The sequence below is a fragment of the Cavia porcellus genome, unplaced genomic scaffold (assembly GCF_034190915.1).
Source record: "Cavia porcellus strain 051 isolate PalLab524CR breed Dunkin Hartley unplaced genomic scaffold, mCavPor4.1 scaffold_25, whole genome shotgun sequence".
Lineage (NCBI taxonomy): Eukaryota > Metazoa > Chordata > Mammalia > Rodentia > Caviidae > Cavia > Cavia porcellus.
Genome location: NW_026947508.1, coordinates 43114453 through 43134544, shown reverse-complemented (window position 1 = coordinate 43134544; position 20092 = coordinate 43114453). Strand labels below are relative to the sequence as shown.

The window sequence follows — 20092 nt, the reverse complement described above, 5'->3', positions numbered from 1 at the left end:
TAGGAAAAAAGGCCTCCTTGAGGAGATGACATTCAAGCTGGGAGGGAGCTGGAGGTGAAATTGGCAGCCCTGGGAAGATCTGAGGAGGGAGGAATCAGGCAGAATACATAGCAGGTGCAAAGACCAGAGCACTCTTGCCTGAAGAAGCTCCAGGGTAAAGTAGCAGGAAAGTGAGTGAGGTCAGGCAAGTGGATGAAGACCAGTCTTTATGGGGCTGCGAAATCCACAGTCAACCTCTTAGGTTCACTCTGCTCACAGTAGAGTCTGTGGAGGGCTTCCGCTGGAGTGACCACAGGGACAGTGATTAGAAGGATAACGCCCTATTCCCAGGAGAGATTCTGCTACTACAGACTAAGGGAACAGAAAATGAAGTGGAGAAAAGTGGCCAGATTTATTGTGGAGGTCACGGTTGCAGGATACTGATAAATTAAGTGACCAGCCTAATGCCACAGGTACAAGCCTTTAGACCTGGATTCAGTCCACTCACTCTACGCACTCCCTGACTCTGGTGGGTGGTGTTTTTACTATCCCACAGCTGCCTGGCTCATGATTAATTGGTTTAGGCAACCACTTACTTTTAGATAATCAGAGATAACCTTTATTTTGGCTGCTGTCTATGGTAGTGAATCCTGATTTGGGAGGTCTCCTGGAGAAAGAGCCCTTCCTGGGGAAGCAGCCCTGCCTGGCCTGACAGGTGGCAGACCTCTGATTCTGCTATACCTATTGAAATGTGATTGAGCAGGTTCAGGGTTTCCCTACCCTCGTTACATTGCTGTGTAAAATCATCTGCTGTTTGTCTGCCTTGGGAAGCACTTCTAACTCTTCATGCCTTGGTGGCCCGCACAGTATCTAGCACTCTGTAAATGAGGGTTAAATCACTTTGCTTCCACATTTCAGTTTTCTCTGCTGCTATCCTCTTAAGATTGAAGTGGAGAAATAGTCTAGAATACACCTCAGTTCCATAGCTTGTGTTCATCACAGACACACTGCCAGGTCCTTTGAGTGCCCCACAAATCCATATTCCCATTTTCCAAGCCCTCCTCTGCATTTTCCAAACATAGTAGCCCACTCCTATCTCTCAAAAGTTGTCCTGTCTCTTCCTTCACAGAGACAAGTAAAGGGATTTCCGCAGCTACACCTACAGATTGAACTGTCCCCTCCACCCCCCGCTCATTCTTCTGTTTCATGTCCCAGAAGAACTTTCCTTCTCTTGTTTAGGGCTGGTGATTCCCTTCATCTGAGCTCTCCATCTTTTCCACCTGCCTTCCTAACAACCATTCCTCCTGCTTTCTTGGTCCCTTTCCAGCATGGTTTACATGTGCTTTGATCACTCGTTCCTAACAGAAGCAAACCAAGCTCAGAAGCTTATCCCCTCACCCAGCTGCTGCTGTGTGTGTCTTCCTCTGCATGTCCAGGCTTCTTGAAAGACACGCCTACACTCGAACCATATTCACTGGCAGTGCCCTCCCATTTGCCATCAACTCCCAGTTGTCTACCTAATCTATTTTCAGAGGGCTCTGGAAGGTCTCCAGTGACTTCCTTGTTCCTGAATCCAAGGTTAAATCCAGGACTCATTTTCCACCTGCCCACCAGCAGAATTTAACATTGACTGCTCCTTGACTAAAGAAGCCATCTGCTCAGGATTTCTTCTCCTCCAACTCTCTTATTATTCCTGTGGAATTTTCTCCCTTTGCCTTTCCTCTGGTCTTCAGCCCTCTTCCTTCTTACCCTACCCTATTTTCCTTGGCTGGTCTCACTTCCCATTGATCCCGTTACCTCCAGTGTCCTTTGACCCTTTGGTGGATCTGTACTTGTCTCCCCAGCTAGTGCCTTCCTAGCTGCCCTAGCCTCTGGTGGCCATTTTGATCTCGTCTCCCAGGACATTTTCTATTCCTCCCCACGCTTTAGCCAGCAGCCTTCTTCCAGCTTCTTCCTCTTCCTTTTGCCTGCAGTGCCCTCTTTCCTGATCTTTATACCCTGCCTCCTTGTTATTCACAGATGTCTTCCAAGCTTCCTCATCTCAAGTAGCCTTATATTTCTCTCTGCAAGTTAATGTCTCTGCACAGCGTTACTTACTTACTTAAAAGTTGTCTTTCTCCCCCACCTCCATTAAAATCTTTATGATCATCTTGTGCAGAGCTAGCATATAATAAATGCTTTATAAATATTTACTGAATTCATAAACGGTGACTCCCAAATCTGTGTTTGATATGAGTTCACACTTCTATTTTTCTGATCCATATATCCATATATCCAGGCACACACTAATGGTGTCCTCTTGGGTGTCTACATGACATCTGCCCCTTCCCCTCCCCTCTTCCCCCTTCTCCTCCTCCATAGTCTTGTGCTCCTTCTGCGCTCTGTGTTGGTGAATAATACAGCCAGGGCCCTAGGCCTCACCTTTGCCTCTCCCATATACCCCCTTCTCATCTGTCTTGCCCCGAATACTTCTTAAACCCTCCATTGCTCCACTTACCTACTGCCCCTCATAATTCAGGCCAGATGTCTTCTCCCTGAACTACTCCAGCAGCTCCTAGATGACTCTCCCATTATGCAACCAGAGTGATCTTTCAGAATCCAGGTATGACCCCCTTGCCACTGCCCCATCACAGCTGATTCACAATATTAATTATTAAAGGGTCAGCTTCTCAGTATGTCATGTAAGCACCTTCATGGTCCAGCTTCTGGGCTTATCTTCAGCTTTACTTTTCAAAAATACTACCCTTGAACTCTTAATTTTTTTACCAAAGTGAACTACTATTCTCTGAGCAAGCCTTGTTCTCCTTTGCCTTAAGCAATTCCTAAATACTTTTTCTGGTATCTAGAACAGTCACACTAGACCCCCTGCTATTCTGTTTTGCTCGGCTAATTGATTCTTGCTATGCAGATCTGGTCGGGGACACTTCCCTTTAAAGGCCCTTTCTGACCTTGTAGCCTGGTGGGTGTCTTTCTCGTGTGTCCAGTGCACCGGGACCTACGTCAGTTCTCTTCACTGCTTCCTTGCGTCTTGGGAGCTTTGTCTGTGCTCCTTAGAGCCTATAAACACTTACTTGCCCTGTGTGTGGGTAAGTAAAAGTGACTTTCTCAATGACATAAAACTAACTAAAGGCAGCCAAACTGAACTGGGGTTGCAGGCCTTGTGTTGTGACCAGGAGTGTGGTGTCTTACCAAAAAACTTTTTTTTTTTTTTTTTTTTTTTTTTTTTTTTTTTTTTTAACTACAAGAAGATGGGTTTGAAGTCTGTGTTCCATCCCGTCATATGATCACCATTTTTAGCATGATTATTTGTGCTATTTATTCCAGATTTCATTTGGCTGGTTCTTTCCATACAAGCTGTCTGGCTGGATCAAAATTGTTTGTGTTTATTTTGTGTGATTTTATCACAGTTAGTCACATTTGCTGTGAAAAAATGGCAAGAACCTTTATGCTCACAGGGTTGAGGAGGATTTCCTCTTCTCTTTGATGTTAAAATCATTCCTTACAAGATAGCAGAAGGATGGGGCAAACATGGACCCAGCTTTAAAAAGATGAAAGCAGGAGTGCTTGCTCAAATGACAAACTCCAGAATGACCTTTTGCAGCATGCCTGAGCTTTCTAAATGAGCCACAGCATTGCATTCTGGTTAATTTTTATAACTTTTTTAATAGGACACATTAGCGCTGTTATAAACCTTGTTAATTAAGCAATAATCTCAACTGCTCCCTCGCAGAGGGAGACATTCCCAGCAACTGCAGGTGTTTAATAGCTAGAGTCTAACAAAAGCCTTTTAATCAACCTGAGGCCCCATTTAAAGCTGTTACCCTGAGGAAATGAAAATGATTTGAATTCTACAGGGGACCCCTGAAAACCTTCCTCATTTGCACCCTTTTCTTTCTTCCTTCTCTTGCTCCTGCTCGTAGTACTGAGGACATCCTACCCACTCTACAGCCTTCTGTTTTTCTCTTCTGTCCATATTACCTTTCAAATAATTAGAGAGTTAAAGCTACAATAATCTTGTTGCATAATCTGCTTTGACATTCCACTTTCATGGGTAATGAACCTGAGTCCCAGAAATATTTCCCCTAAAAGTTACACACCATCTAGGGTTGGTGTGCACATGAACATCTTATCAGAGTTCATCTTCTTCATCTCGTGCAGGTTTTAGCAAGGTCACCGTGAGTGTTTGCTTACTTCTTGTCCAGGATAGGAGAGGGAAAGATCAAGTGTCCTAGATGCTGTCGGAAGACGCAGTGATTACAGTTTTATGAAATCGTGTGCAGTGCTTCCCTAGGAAACCTTGAATAGGTGTGAATGAACAATGCTGTAGTTAATTTGTGTCTCTTAATGCCACTTGCTGGGTTCCAGGAAGGCTGAATCCAGAAGAATGAGTAGGCAAGTGAAGAATGAAGCCAGGGTATTCTGGGCAGAGATGAGAAAAGGCACTAACTGCTGGGATGGCTTGGAATGCAAAGGAAGCTGCAGGTGGATGTAACAGAAGTGATGCTGGAGAGCAGAGTCCTCTGCCTTCTTGTCTCTCTGACCTGTGGAAAGAACAAGAGGAACTGAGGATTGTAGGTGGGCAGGAAGTATTGAGGATCAATTAAAAGCTTTTAAAGGCTCCTTTATGTGAAACCATCTCTCAAAGGGGAGAAACAGGCAGTCCAGGAAAAGATGACCCTTGTACATTCACCTGTAGCGTGGATGGCAATAGTGGGCAGACTGGCTCTGTGCTCTGGAAAGGCAAGGTGTGCCAGGGCTCCTGGCCTCCACTGACTCTGACTCCCTGTCAAACCTCAGACTTCTCACATAAGAGTGGATGGATTAGCACAAGCTAGTCTGCATCTTCTCTCTGTGTCTCAATGCCTGCCTTGGGCTGGCTTGTTACAGAGATCTTGATTGTTCTCCTTAGCAGTTTCTTAAAATTTGATTGTCATTTATGTTTTGTAGATAAGAAATCTCATACTCAAAGAAGTTAAAGCTTTTACTCAGGATTACACACCACACCTGCACCCAGTCCCTTTATGTCCAGAATTGACATCTTCAAGTTTTCCTAGAAAAGCGTGCTTGCTTGCTTGCTTTCATTTATTCATTCAACAACTTTTATTTATTCTTGTCCACTTGCCAAGTATTGGGATAAGCTCTTAGAATAAAGAATATAGAATAAAAAGAGTTGTATATACACAAAATAATTATAACCGTACCATACAAGTGTAGCAGTTCCTTACGGTTTGATAAAGACCTGTAAAACATTTACCCTTAATACCTCTTGGTATCCATAAAAATCATACCCCATAGTTTTTATCCTTGTTTTTGAGGTGAGCTGTCAGTCTAGGACAATAATCTTCACCAGGTCCCCAGGACGGGAAATGAGGCTACAGTCAGGCCTTGTTTGTGACTGAGTCTGCTTCATCACAGCAAAGGACAAAGTAACTCTCTGTAAGAGTATAACCATCCTCAGCCTCATCAATAATCACCACAGCGGCACTATTTCACATTTACCAGTTTGTCCAAACCCTAAAGACATAGGACAACCAGTGCTTAGGCACATTACTATTCAGAGTTCCAGAAAGCACAACCACTGTGAAAAACCATTTAATAGGCCTCCCCTAGCAAAGTTGAGTATACACACACTCTAACAGGCGGCACCTGCATGCAGTGGGTAACACCAGAGAATTTCTCGTGTGTGTATCCAGGACATATGCAAGAGTATTCATAACTATAAAACCAAGTATCAGTAAACAATAACGTGAATAAACATAACAATGCAGTCATACATAGAACACTACATACCAGTGAAAGTGAATGGCATAAAACTTTACATTTAGACATGGCAAATCTTTCATAACTTTGAGTAAAATAAGCAGGTCAGAAGTTTTAGAGAAATGGACACATTTATAAAAAGATTGAAAATGGGAAAAGTGAGTGTGTTATTTATGAGTATGTATGTATATATTAGTATCCAAAAACTCAAGACAGTTATCTCTGATGGAGATAGAAGAGGGAAAGAGAAGAAAGGGAAGCAGAGGGAGGGGCAAAGCAGGGAAGGAAGGGAGGGGAACGAAGGGGAGGAGAATCCAAGGGCCTCAGAGGGACAGATAATGTCTTATTAAACCAAGTGGTGGGCACATGGGCATTTTACTTTTATATGTAAAGTATAAATTTATAGCATATACCTACCCTCTTCTAAGTACATGTCACAGCACAAATTTTAACATAGAGCATACAAGATACATGACCTGGTATTTGTGAAGTATGTGAGGAGGAGCATTTCTTCTCCATAAAAGACTTGTTCTTAAATTCACCATTAATCCTTGGCCTTGTCTCTTCTCTATGTCCAGAGTGTTTGTATGACAGAATAGCACAAGAAACTGTGGATGAAACTGAAATTGCACAGAGACTCTCCAAAGTCAACAAGTACATCTGTGAAAAGATCATGGATATCAATAAGTCTTGTAAAAATGAAGAACGAAGGGAAGCGAAATACAATTTGCAATAAACTTTGGATTTTTCATAAAGCCTTTGTGTTTTCCTTGCGCGGCGTGCGACTTGCAGGCAATGATGCCACCCGAATTGCTCCCCACCTGCACGACGGCGTGTGGGCAGGGAGCCGGTAGGGCTCTAGGTCACAGCCAGCTCGGAACTTGGACTTCCTACTCCAGAGAAGGCAGATGGATCAGCTGAGACTCAGACAGCAGTCTGGCACCACCAGCACCAGTCGTTATGGGGCCAGGAAACACATTTCTCAGGGTGGTAAAGCATCTCTGAGCTGCCTGTCACTTGACCAAGACTTTGAACTTGTATTTTTGCCATGAAAGAACTTTTGTCTCTTCTTCTATTTTGTTCTATAATAAAACTTCATTAATTCTTGATGTAGACAATCATTATCCTCATGTATTCAGATTATTAAGTGTACAGTGGCGGTGATGAGTGTGGTACGCAGCCTGAAATGTTCTTTCTTTCAGAGGAGAAAACTTCAGTGTGAAGGAGAAAAAATTCATAAGGGATGCGGTTGCTGTCTACAGCCCTGAAGGGCTGTCTCAAAAGCAGATTGCTTTCCCTGACTTCAAAGGACAGATCTTAGACCAATCACCTTTGCAATATGACCTGAGATTTGGTTTCCCTGGTAATTTGAAACAAGCTTTGTAAAGAAAAGTGCATTGTGTGAGGGGTGGGGAGTGATGTTAGATGTGGTGCAGGATTGCCTTCAGGAAGTAGAGGCAATGTCACCCGGTATCAGTTTGTTCATCCTATCTTTTATCTCAAATGATCTTTCAAGTTATATAATTTTTATTCATCTTTCTTCAGTGGCTAAGTCTCTAAGGTGTCTGGCATACATTTTGGCAAACCATATTCTGTCTCCCTGTTGATTGGCACTTTCCTTTCGTTAATGCCTGTGAAGTAAGCATGGCATTTAGGAAAAGCCAAGGGCTTGGGACAGACACTTCTAGATTCCACACCTAGTTCCCCCTGCTCGCTGTGTGCTTGGCCCAATCTTTCTGAATCAAGTTTCTGTTTTCTGTTCCATCAAAAGAAAATAATAGCTACCTTGCAGAGTTACTATAAAGATTAGAGATAGCGTATGGAAAATGCTCAACAAACATTGGCAACTGTTATTCATTTTTTATGGTTTCTAGTCCTTGGTTGGGAAATTTTAGCCTCTACTTTTTCTGATGATTTATCCTTTAATTGGTAATCTGTAAGCAAAACCTCAGGGATACTGGGTTAGTGAAGGAGTTGGCTGCCACTTTGAGAACTTTTATTTCAGTAAACAAAATAACTCCTTATAATAAGAACTATTACATGCTCATGAATAGGAGATATAGATGAGAATTTCCTTTAATGGTATGTTTTCTAGCTCTGCACAAACTAGCAGTGAGATTTTGAGGCTATCACTTAATTTCCCAGCGTCTACAATGCCTACCTCACATGCTGTATAGGTAAATAGAACAACAGATTATGTATCAGGATTTTTCTAAAGTGTTTAAAGTAGGTCAGTTCTTTCATAAGGTAAGTAAAGATTTTGACATTTAATAGATATTCAATAAATTCTTGTTGTTAAGATAAGTTCACTTTTAAGGCATGGGGCAGCTTGGGCATGAGAGACTTGGAAAAAAATATGCATCATTTCTGAACTCATTCTCTTTTCTTCCTAAACATGGTGAAAATACAAACACCCAGAGGCTCTGTGCATTCCTTCAGACTAATTCATTATGGACCCTGCTTTGTAGGTGCTTTTAGGTTAGTGGGGGAAGTGGTTGTGAAAATACCTACAATAAAAATATCATGATGAATGTGAAAGTGCTTTGTGTAATGTATGGTGCATACGCTAAGGACAGGACAGGCCTGTGAACGACTGTAGGATCTGAGTTGAAATTGTCACTTTACCCCTTCTAGGCATATCAACTGGTTGCTGATAATGATCCCTAACAGTGTTATTGTGGAGACTGAACCAGATAATATCAGGGGAAAGGGTGCTGTAAATCCCAAAGGCATGCAGATACTAGTTATCTCCGTTGCACAAGGCGGAATGAAATCAGAAATGGATGCAAAATCCAAATATGCTTATAAGAGCCAATCCCGATGGGGAACAGAAGATTTCACCTACTAGTGAGATGAGGGCAAGACCATCAATCTTCAACCCACACCAAAGAAGCTGGCTCAGAAAAGGTTAAGAAGTGTCATGTCTTAAGGTTTTGAGGCTGTCAACAGTAGGCCTGGACTAGAATTTAGGTCTATGCAAAAATTGTCCCTTTTCTCTTCTCTGAAAATGACTGGAAAATTACAATCTGCCTAAAAATCTGGCTATGTAATCTCAGGGTATGTTTATGAGTGACCCTATCTAAGCAGTCAGTGATAATAAGACTCATTAATTCAGGCCATTTGGGGGATTGGGAATAATAGTACCATTATAAGCATTCATTGCACTCCAGAGAAACACAAAACCCAAAGTCATTTTATGCAGCAGTGTTTTTCAGCTCTATGTTAAGAATTTGTTGAGGTACTTGAAATACAGATTCCTGGGCTTTGGCTTAGAGAGTCTGATTTAGTATGCCTGGGATAAGATTGCAAATGTGTATTTGAACACAAATGTGACTTCGGAAAAATGCTAGTTTAGCAGAATTCATTAGAAGATCTTCATTAGTAAAAGAATAAGAGTATTTCCTAAGTAAACAACAGTACATGAATGGTCCAAAAGTGCTTAAGGGTATTTAAAATTAAGAATAAATTCCATCAGTAAAGAATCTACCCTAAAACCTTGTTTAGAGTTCTGTTTCTACTCCCTAAATGTTGTTTTGCTGGACTTGTTGCAGAAAGTGACTTTCTGTCTAGACTCCAATGATTTTTCCGGTCACCTTTACGCTTAGACTCTTTTGATGCCTGTGACAGGCCAGCGAGTCGTGCAGGACAGGATGGTCAATACTGAATTGGCAGAACCCAAGTCAGTAAGATTTGGCTGCTGTCCTCAGATGCCTTGGGCACAGGTTCTCTGTTATCAGATGAAACAGGTAGATGAAACTTGATCTCTTAGCTGAGGAAGGCGTGTTGTTGGTGACTTACTTTCCTGTTGGTCTCTTGTAGCATTTCTAAGTTAGGACTTTATCAAAATAATGAAGAAAGTAAAACCTACTTTATAGAAATTTCTGGAAAAAATCCTCCATATGGCACTACTGAAAGTATTGCAGTAAAGCAACCAGGACATCAATATGTATTTTATATGCCTGTGACCTTAACATATGATCAGGTCAGTAGCCTTCCCTGTGCATTTAACATGCTTCCAGGTTGTTGTGTGGCATTCGTAAATAGTAACTCTAGTATCCACAAAGTGGACAGATACAAAGCTACAAGTAGGTAATCATTCCACAGATCTATCAGTTCATGGAGGCCATTGCCATACATTGTCATCAAGAGCAGAGATGCAGTGAACGCGTTAGACAGTAAATACATTAGAGTTCACCTGTCAACTCTAGCACCTACTTCTTCACTTGAAGCAAGTTACTTCACCTTTTTTTAACATGGATTCTTCATCTCCAAAGTGAGGGAAATAGTATCTAGGTAAGGATCCAGGAGGAACACTGGAGTACTGAGGCAGGATGGACAAATGGCTAACATGGCTATTCCTCCCATCTCCCTACACCTGTCCATTCTTCACCTTAGTATCCTCCCATCCTGTCTAAACTTTGCTGATCTCCTATACAATGACCTGCTGTTCCCTGCGTGGCTTTCTAGGTGTCTAGTGCCTATTTCACAGTTCTTGAGACCCGTGGATGTCCCCAGGGCACACTGACTAGGCTCACTGTGTCTTCTGCTCCACTCTCCCACCCCATTTGCCTTTCCTTAGATTTTTAGGTTACTGATGAAGGAAACTCAGAGATGTTTGGGTTTGTAGGTTATTTCCCCTTATGTTTTCCATTGTTTTCTTAAGGTGGTTTTACCTCAGTCAAAAGGGAATGGCATCTCAGTTATTCTTTGCACATTTAATGAATGAGACCACTCTTTAAATTATTCTGCCACCTTAATTCATAAGAAGTAGTAGTTCATTGTATTTTCTTTAGTTATTACCAAGACTGCATCTCTGCAGAGTTTGGTTTCTTTATAATAGAAAAGAAAACTAAAGCCTAACCATTTCCCATGGAATCTATTTCATTTTATGTATTTGGATGTCCCATGGACCAGTTTGCTTAGTTCCTGCATACAATTTTTGCTTTTATGCCTGAGCATAGACACAGATCACTTCTTCTGGAAGGACTGACCAGTTTCTACTGAGCAGCTTCATAAACTAATGGAACCCAAAGGTCAAAGGTAAACTTGGAAGTTCTCCAACCACATCGCCTCACCATAACAAAGGCCTTTCCAGACCATGCTCAGACATAGCAGTCACCTTCAGACATAGCAGTCATCTTCTACCCAAGAGACCATCCAGCCATTGCCATCGCCGAAGTATTCATCTATTGAAATAAAAAGCTACCTCCTAGAGACTTACAAAGTAATTCAAACTCTACCCTCTGCAGAATGCTTCTACTCATCAAGAGCCCCTTGCAAAGCTGAAGGTGGCTATTATTGCTCTTCACCAACTAACAAATATCTCAAATTCTGTTCCACCATTTCATGTGAGGGTGAGTAAGGCTACATGAAAAAGATTGATGGCCCTGGATTTAGATTGGCCTGGTTCAAAACCTGATTCTACCACTTACTAGATATGATCCTGAACAAGTTCTAAGTCTGTCTTAGCTCAGGTGTCTTTTTAAAAAGGGTAATAATAATATCTTCCTCACAGAATTATGTCAACATTATGTAAGTTAATATGAGTAGAGGATTTCAGTTCTTAGTTCCCTAACAATAAGAATTGTGAGTGTCTTAGCTTCCCTTTTTATGGATATACCCCAAAGACATGGCACAAGATTGGACACTGGACTCCAAGAGGAAAGTCTTATCAGCAGGCTATTACTTCTTAATCGTAGACTGTGCTTTAGTGTCTATAGAAATAGAATTGCCTCCTTTTTTAAAATTTTATTTTAAAGAGTAAAACTAAACATACCAAACAGAACAAAGCAATTCAGAAGAAAACAACATGACACAGATTTCAAAGCAAGACAACAGGAGATCATCACTGGCTATCATATTGTTTTCTTCTAAATAGTTGTCCATATCTTCACACACAATGAATTCGTACAAAACAAAATAGTATTAAACTGATCAGAACAGGATGATGAAGGTATTATAGGCCTTCAAAATGAGACAATAGGAAAATCAACAATGGCTATCATAATGTCTCTCATTCTCTTCAAAATAGCTGTCCATACCTTCACGTATGCTGAAATTAAACAAAACAAAACAGACTAAAATCACTCTGAACAAAGAATAATAGTATTGCTGAATTTCACAACATGATGCTATGGAATCAACCCTGGGTACCTCAGTGTCTCTTTTCTTCAAAGTAGCTGTTCATCTCATTATGCATTTATATAATCGATTTTCATATACTGTTTAGTAGAAGTTCTATGCTGTGTGAGTCTCTACATGTATACCTGTTTTTCTGTATTAGAGGGGAAAACAAGACAAGACAAATTCCTAGAAAAACACAAAACAAAAAATACAAATAAATAACAATAGTAAATAACCCAAAACACTGACAATATACCAAACAAGATGGTAAAAGCATAAGTAAGACTGTTACTTTACATGATGGTCTTTAAGAGTTCCTCAGATCACCCTACAATAATATGTACAATTGTTCCAATCCTATGAATGTTAACTATTTTGTTCCAAGAACAAAAAACTTATAGAATTTGTAGCACTATCATCTTAGCTATTCTAAGTGTGCTTATATAATTTTAGATATTTTTTCTTTTTCCTCATTTTCCCTGAGATTTTTCCCCTTTAAGTGGATTCTTATCCTTTCACTGTATTTATTGAGGTTTTTTGTATTTTATGTACTTTTACCATTTCTTTTTTTTGAGACAGGGTCTAGCTATGCAGTTCAGGCTGGCCTTGAGCTCATTTTGTAGCCCAGGCTGGTCTTCAACTCGCAATGATCCTCCTGCCTCAGCCTCCCACGTGCTGGGATTACAGGCGTGAGACACCATGTCTGGCTCGCTCTTACCATTTCTTACACTAGGAGACTGTATGGTATTTACACATGTGAGTTTGATTTATTTCACTTATGAGTATGGTCTTGGTTGCATCCATTTACTTATAAATATCTCCATGTGATCATTATTTATAGCAGTGTAGTACTCCATTGTATAAAAATACCACATCTTTTTTATCCATTTCTCAGTTGATGGGCATTTAGGTTGTTTTCAAGATCTGGCTACTACAAATTGTGCTGCTATAAACATGGGTACACATATATCACTGTGGTATGATGTTTTCAGTTCTTCTGGGAATATGACCATGAGTGGAATAGCTGAGTCAAATGGGACTTCCAATCCCAGCTTTTTGAGGAACCTCCAGACTGACCTCCACAGTGGTTGCACCAGACTACACTCCCACCAACAGTGCAGGAGAGTTCCTTTTTTGCCGCAGCCTCTCCAGCATTTGTTGTTGGTAGTTTTCTTGATCCTGGCCATTCTTTCTGGAGTGAGATGGAGTCTCAATGTGGTTTTAATTTGAATTTCTCTAAAGATCAATGATGCTGAACATTTTTTCATGTATTTATGTGCCATTTATATTTCTTCATCTGAGAACTGTGTATTCATCTCAGATGCCCATATTTGGATTGGGTCTTTGAATTTCGGGGGTCTAATTTTTTTTAATTCTTTATATGTTCTAGACAGAAGTCTTTTGTCTGAGGGACTGTTCACTAAGATTTTTTTCCCAATTTGTGCATTTTCTTTTCACTATGCTGGAAATTTCTTTTGACATGCAAGAACGCTTTAATAGGACGTGATCCGAGTTACTGATTCTGGGAAGTACTTCACAAGTGGTTTGATTCTTGTTCATGAGTTCTCTACCTACCCCTATGTCTTCAAGATTTCTACCTACTATGTCTTCCAGCAGATTTAGTGCTTCTGTTTTAATATTTAGATCTTTGATCCATTTAGACTTTAGTACATGGTGATAGGCAGAGTCTAGTTTTAGGTTTTGGCATATGGAGAGCCAGTGTTTCCAGAACCATTTATTAAAGAGATTATCTTTCTTCCAGTGGATATGTTTGGCTCCTTTTTCAAAGATAAGGTGGCTGAGTGTGTTTGTAGTTGTAGTTGTATCTTCTAATCTCTTCCATTGATATTCAGGTCTGTTTTTATTCCAGTACCATGTTGATTTTATTACAGTTGCTTTGTAGTATAACTTCAAGTCAGGGATTGTGATGCCTCCTGCCTTGCCTTTGTTGCTTAGAATTGCCTTTGCTATTCTAGGTCTCTTCTAGTTCCAGATGAATTTTAGGAGTGATTTCTCTAGATCTATGAGGTATGTTGATGGTATTTTGATTGGGATTGCATTAATTCTGTATAATAAAATTGCCTCATTTTGAACCAGTAAGGTTCAGTAGGGAAACACTGAGAGTATGACATGAAGGAACATCGCTAAATCCTCATCTCCTTTTTCTTTGGGCTAACAGAATGCTTCTCACATTAGTTGATTGCACTATAAAAGAAAGAGCATGGATTTCAGAGATAGAAAGACTAACACAAAATTCAATTATCCTGACTTCACTATTTAATCTTAGAGAAAACTGGGCAAGTCCCGTAAGTCGCCAGGCCCCTGTCACGTTGTTCACTGTGTAGTCATTATGTGATCCTACTGATCTGCAGCTGGGCAAAATCTGTGACCCAGCCTTCATGGGTTTTTTGGTTCCCTTTTTTCTCACCTTTTCCATCCTAACTCTTCTTTAGTGCCACCCTTTTTCCCAATTGTGTGACTTTTTCAAACACATTTCTTAAATGAAGTACAGGACTTTGCATCTCTGTTACATTTCATCTTGTTGGTTGCAGCCCAACATTCCATCGGGTTGAGGTCTTCTTTTCCATTTTTGTTTAAATTGTTGAAAAATTTTGAAGAAATCCAAAACCAAAACCAAAAACCCAATCATAGTTCCCAAAACCAGGCCTGGGGCACGTTCATTCTTGAGTCTCTCTCTCTCTACTCAGGACAGTGCCTTTGTTCATGCTATCTCTGAATTCTTGTTTCTGTAACATCACAAGAAAACACCTTCCCCTCTACTGCCTGATTTTCACAGCTGTCACCTTAATACCCTTCCCAGCACTGGACCATGATTAACTTTTTATCTCTTCATTGTATTTTGTTGTCTCTAGTTTCTTGCTATTAAAGAAATGCTGCCTACATGAGCATTTATGATTGTTTTTCTTTTCTGGGTTGCTTTTTAAGAGTAAACTCAGTAGTGAACTAACTAGGTGAAAGGGCAAGATCATTTTTATAGCCCTTTTCATATATTATTATACTATTTACCACAAGGTTAAGCCATATTTCAAGCAGTATAGACATGTATGTACTATTTCCCCATAACTTCACTATTATTTGGAATGTTTTAAGTTTGGCAAATAAGCTTTCTAAACAGATGTAATTTTTTAGCTCCTTCCTATGTCTATCTTGTGGGGATCTGAGGGATGTTTTGCAATTTTATTGTATACTTTTCTCCAACTTTTATAATATGGTTCTTTCTCATTTTGCCACATTATCCATATTAATGCTTAGTGAAGCAAAGAGCCGAGTGATCCTCTACTAGAAACCCCTTTCTTCTACTTAATATTCTTTGAACTGAATTATTCTAGTAGCTAGGACTTCTCTAGTTACTTGTGGTTGGGGTTGGGACAGGACATTTGAACTAACAGCTGAAGGCTGTGATTGGGTAGGAGATTACCTGTTTTCCTCCCTTTTTTTCCACCCATCTTAAGTACGCTGAAATTTTGTTTGTGCCCATCCTCTGCCAGGCACAACTGGTCTGGTCAGATCACAGAGTCGCATCCACAGTGTGGCTACACATTCTGAGCTCTTCCGCCATGCCAGAATGCATTCCTTTGGCCACCTCTGATCTGGAATCTGAGGACTTGAGCAGTTTACTCTTTCTGTTTCATTGCTTGATAGAGGGAAGAGGTTCAGGTCCTAGCCTCACTGCCATCTGTACCTTGAACTTTTCCCAGGAGTTGCTATGGAATTAATTCATTCAGCAGATTATTTGTTGCATGTCTACCAGACATCAGTCACTGGTCTAAATGCGTGAGACATACTATTGTGGAAAAACAAACATCTTTCCTCATGTAGCTTAAAATCTAGTAGGGGTAGCAGGACGGGAAAGGAAGATAAGGAGCAACCAATAATAAAAAAGAAAATTGTAGAAAGTGTTAAAAATCAGAAATAGAGCCGGATAAGGGAATTGAGAGTGCGGTAGGATCAGGTTAATGAAAATGAGAGCCTGGGCTGGTGGGAGGTAAGGAGGGAGCCCTGTGGGAGCATGCCTAGGACCTGGAGGGGATCAGCAGTGTGTGGGGACGCAGGGGCATTAAGTACTGCTTGTCTACCTCATGCTCCACTTTAAAGGAGAAGGAAGGGGAAGGAGGAAGGAAGAGTTAATTTTAACTGCTATTCAGTTTATACAAAGGCAAGATTATAGTATAAAGAAGCATTTTCATGAAAAAAAGTGAAACGGGCCTCAAAGAACTTACAGGAGGTACTCGGATGCTCCTGCCTCTACAGTACATCTGCCCAGTTCTGCAGAGGCCTCTCGGGGTCCCCTGGAGAAAGTCCGCTTAGTGGTGGCTCTGCACAGTCCTGTGACTCTGAATGCAGCTGCCTTAAGTTTGCTCTCAGCCTTCATCTCTCTTAGGTCTATTTCCCTGAGCCTCCATTTCCTCAATAGAAAAATGAGGATAGTACATACTTCCCACCTTGCAATATTGTTGGAAGTACAAAATAATGAAGCTTATTTGGAGGCTCTAGGATTAAAGATACCTCTGGGCAGGGCCTCGGCTGTGAACGGTGACCCTGTGGTAGGCTGCCTTCCTTTCTTGGCAGGCATGTTGCTACCTAGCTCTGCACCCCTGGCTGGTGACATGGTCTCGGAGCCTAGGTGTGCTCTTCCTCTGTATACAATGCCAGTAATATCTCCCTTGAGGCTTTGCTCTGGGGATTCAGCAGAGGCACTGGTAAAAAAGTGTGTGATATGAAGGCTTGCCTGAAAAAGGGCCTGATGAGGTGCTATTGGAGATGCTGCACCCAGTTATTTGGCCAGGTGTGTCTTCCACAGGTTCAACCCTAACGCTTTACATTAAAAAAGGTAAAGAATCTGCCTCATGTCCTGAGAGACTGTTACTCTGTAGAATACTGGTGCTCACTCTGTCTCTTCCAACTTAAATGCTAACCTGTGTCTTGGCCTAGAGGCTGCTGACAAGACAAGCAAAAGGGGTGTTCCCAGCAGGGCTGGCCTGAGCCTGGCCAGCCTAACCTGGTGCTCAGGAAATGCTTGTTGAGTGAATGAATGGGCAGATGGCTTTATTATTCCCATGTTGACTAGTATTATAAAAGAATTCCATACATCATCCCAAGTGATAATTCTATTGTACGTCTATTTTGAATGTAAGGAAACTGAGGTGGAAGAGAGGAATAATGTGAATTTGTTGAGTCACATGGCAGTTGGATGAAGCTTCAACTCACATCTTATGAGACAAAATTTAGTGCTTTTCTCTCTACACCAGTGGTTCTACAACTTTAGCCTGCATCCGAATCATGTAGAGAGCTTAGTAAGACATGAAGTGTAGGTCCTGTACAGAATCAGAACTTCTGATTCAGCAGGTTCAGTGTGAGGCTTATGAGTTTGTATTTTGAACAAGTTTCCAGAGAAGACTATTGCTCCTGGTTTGGGGATCACACTTTGAGAACCACTGTTCTGAAGAGTGCCACTTTCCCACACTTTGAACATGAAAAATGACATATAATTACATCTTGATGATTTTAAACTCATAGACCACAATCAGCAGAAACTGTGGGTAGAAGGCAGAGTGTGGAATAGAGTGCCAGAGCCTTAAAGCCAACTCTGCCACCAAATGCTGTGACTTCCGACGTGAGTCCCGACACACGGAGACACCTTTCCAAGTGAGAAATGGCGTGGCCATCTTGGCTCTGCTTCCTCCCAGAGATGGCAGTAGGTTAGAAGCAGTCACGGAAAAGAGACTACTTCACATAAATCTTACAATTTCAGCAAACAATAAGGTAAAACTCAGTAATTCAGTTATTTCTGTCCTATTTCTGGATGACTAGAATGTCATGAAGGAAGAGAGAACCAGACCTACCCCATCTTCCTCTGCACCAACACCCACACCCTCCCCACCAAAATCAGCAGAATTGTTAGGGCCTATGTAGAGTTGTTAATTTTTTGTTTTCATTTATTTTGTATCAATTATCTAAATTATTCACAAATTCTCTCATAATTACATCCATCACCCACTTTAGCCTCTTGGTTTTTGTTTCATTCGCTAATATATTCCCAACACCTGGCATATTGTATACATTCATTAAAATTATTGAATAAATAAATCATAAAATGTCAGACGCATTTAGAGGCTATGGCTCTCAAAAATGGAAGGAGAAGAGTGCAGAACAGGCAAACCCTGATCATTTCCTAGCATAAATCTGTGCTAGGAAAACAGCTGTCCCTGGAAGACAGACTTTAGCTTCTACCTAGGAACAGGGAAGAGAGCTTCCTGATGAGGCCAGTGCGTCATGGGGATGGAGGTAATAAATGCCCAGGATTGGGCAACACCCTTACAGACTGTCCATAGGAAAAATCTAGACAATGGACCCTCTTTAGCCCCATGAAATCAACACCTAAACTTTATCATGAAACCCATCCATTACCAGCCCAAATTGTCAACAATCATACTGAGTCCCAGTAGACTCATTGTAGCTGTCACAGAGAAGCCTTGGCGGAAATAAACACCAAAATGTCTTTCCCTGCGTGTTGTCATTGGTTCACTGCCATTACTGCCGTAGCAGTTGTTTGTGCTCACTACTGGAGCTTTCAGAACTTAGCAGACTCCCAACACGGGACTCCCATGTTGGGATCAACTCAGCTTTGGCCTCCGAACTGCAGGGATCTGTGGCTGCGGGATCTGCTCACACAGAGCCAGCCCTGCCCTCACTCTCTTCCACCCTTGCAAAGACAGGAGTCAACTGAAGTCATTTGTCCTGCTGGTTTGGAGACTGAGCACATTGTTGACCTTCTTCTGGGTATTAACTATGAAAAAAAAGATGATGCGAGTCCTCAGCTCAAATATCATTTCTTTAGAGCCTGTTTTACTCTGCATAAGAGGAACACCCTCTTTGATATCTTTCCAAATCTTCCCCAACTCTCCCTGTAACCTAGCATTCAGCACATTGTGTTGCAATGTCTGTTTGTCTCTTCCCAGGCTGTCAGCAAACTGAAGTCGAGGCTATGTTAACTCACCTTGGTGCATGTTTGCTGAAACACTACTGTATGCTAAGTGCAGGAGATACAGATAGGGACAAGCCTCTTAATTAGCTTTATATGTATTGAGCACTTACTACCCACTAGGCACTGTTCACTCTTCCATTTAATTCTCACACAATCATGTGCATCAGATACTATTAGCTCCAATTTCACAGATGAGGAAACCAATTTAGTGAGGTTAACAAGTTTCCCCATGATAGCAGAATCATGATTTGTAGGAACCAGGACCACTGGCATCCAAGCCTGTGTGACTCCAGTGCCTAGTGTCTATTATGCTTTCTTCTGTCTTGGATCTCAGTATTAATATGAGCTTTGTGTATCATCAGAAACTTTCATAACTTCCTCTTCTCTGTGACCTATTTCTCCTCTTCCTTGCTCTACAGTTCTTCAGTGCCCCCTTTCCAACCTGACTTGGGGACCTTTACCACTGTTCTGTACCACTTTCTGGTGATATCTTTTAGATTCTCATCAAGCTGCATTGTCATTGTCCATCTTTCTCCCTGGACTGTGGGGCCATCTCTGAATCCCCAGACCCTAACACAGGGCCTGATATGAACAAAGTGGAGCTCTCCCTAGAAGCAGCACTCTTGAAGAACAAAGACCATGTGAAACCAAACACCAAAGCAGTTGTTTTTGCCTAGCATGTAAGCTCTTGAGGGATCCAGAATGCCCTTCATGAAGGTTCATTAGACCATTCTGGTCTAGCTCTGATGGGCTGAAGTTTGAATGCTATCATTAGGTCAAAAATTAAGAAGAGGATTGGCATGGCTAGAGCTCTTGCCTGGGTATGACTCTGGGCTCCACCACTTACCAGCTCTGTGGCCTTGACAAAGTTCTTTCTTTTGTTTGAAACTCAGTTTCCTCTTCCATAAAAGCTCTTTCCTGAGTTACTTCATTGATGGACTGTTGGTAAAGAAGAATGATTTGAATGTTTGCTCCTCTGTGTTTCAGTAGTGTGACCTTGACCTTTCAGGTAAGCTAACCTTTTAGGTCCTGAGGTTTATCAGCTACAAAGAGCTTTCTCAGCTTCTGTGACAAAAATAGAATATGAATATTCTACTATTGCATAAAGTGCAGCAGTTAGGGAAGGCACGCAGTAGGTGCTCACTAACAGGCATTGCTCTTCCTCAAGAAGGATGAAAACAGAGAGAGCCAAACACTTAGAAGAAGCACACTCCTCCAGTGCGG

The 20092-nt window shown here is 41.3% G+C and overlaps 2 protein-coding genes across 7 annotated transcripts in view; both read left to right on the top strand.

The window, feature by feature from the left end:
* Nucleotides 1-6494, top strand: part of Bend5 (BEN domain containing 5) — a 45491-nt gene extending 38997 nt beyond the window's left edge. For both annotated transcript variants that reach the window (XM_003463053.5, XM_013144897.3), the window contains exon 6: nucleotides 6318-6494. In XM_003463053.5, coding sequence (XP_003463101.1) covers nucleotides 6318-6475 — 158 coding nt within the window. In that variant the 3' untranslated portion in view covers nucleotides 6476-6494. The remainder of the gene's footprint in view (nucleotides 1-6317) is intronic.
* Agbl4 (AGBL carboxypeptidase 4) overlaps nucleotides 1-20092 on the top strand; it is a 1435759-nt gene that overhangs the window by 1225128 nt on the left and 190539 nt on the right. The window lies entirely within an intron of this gene.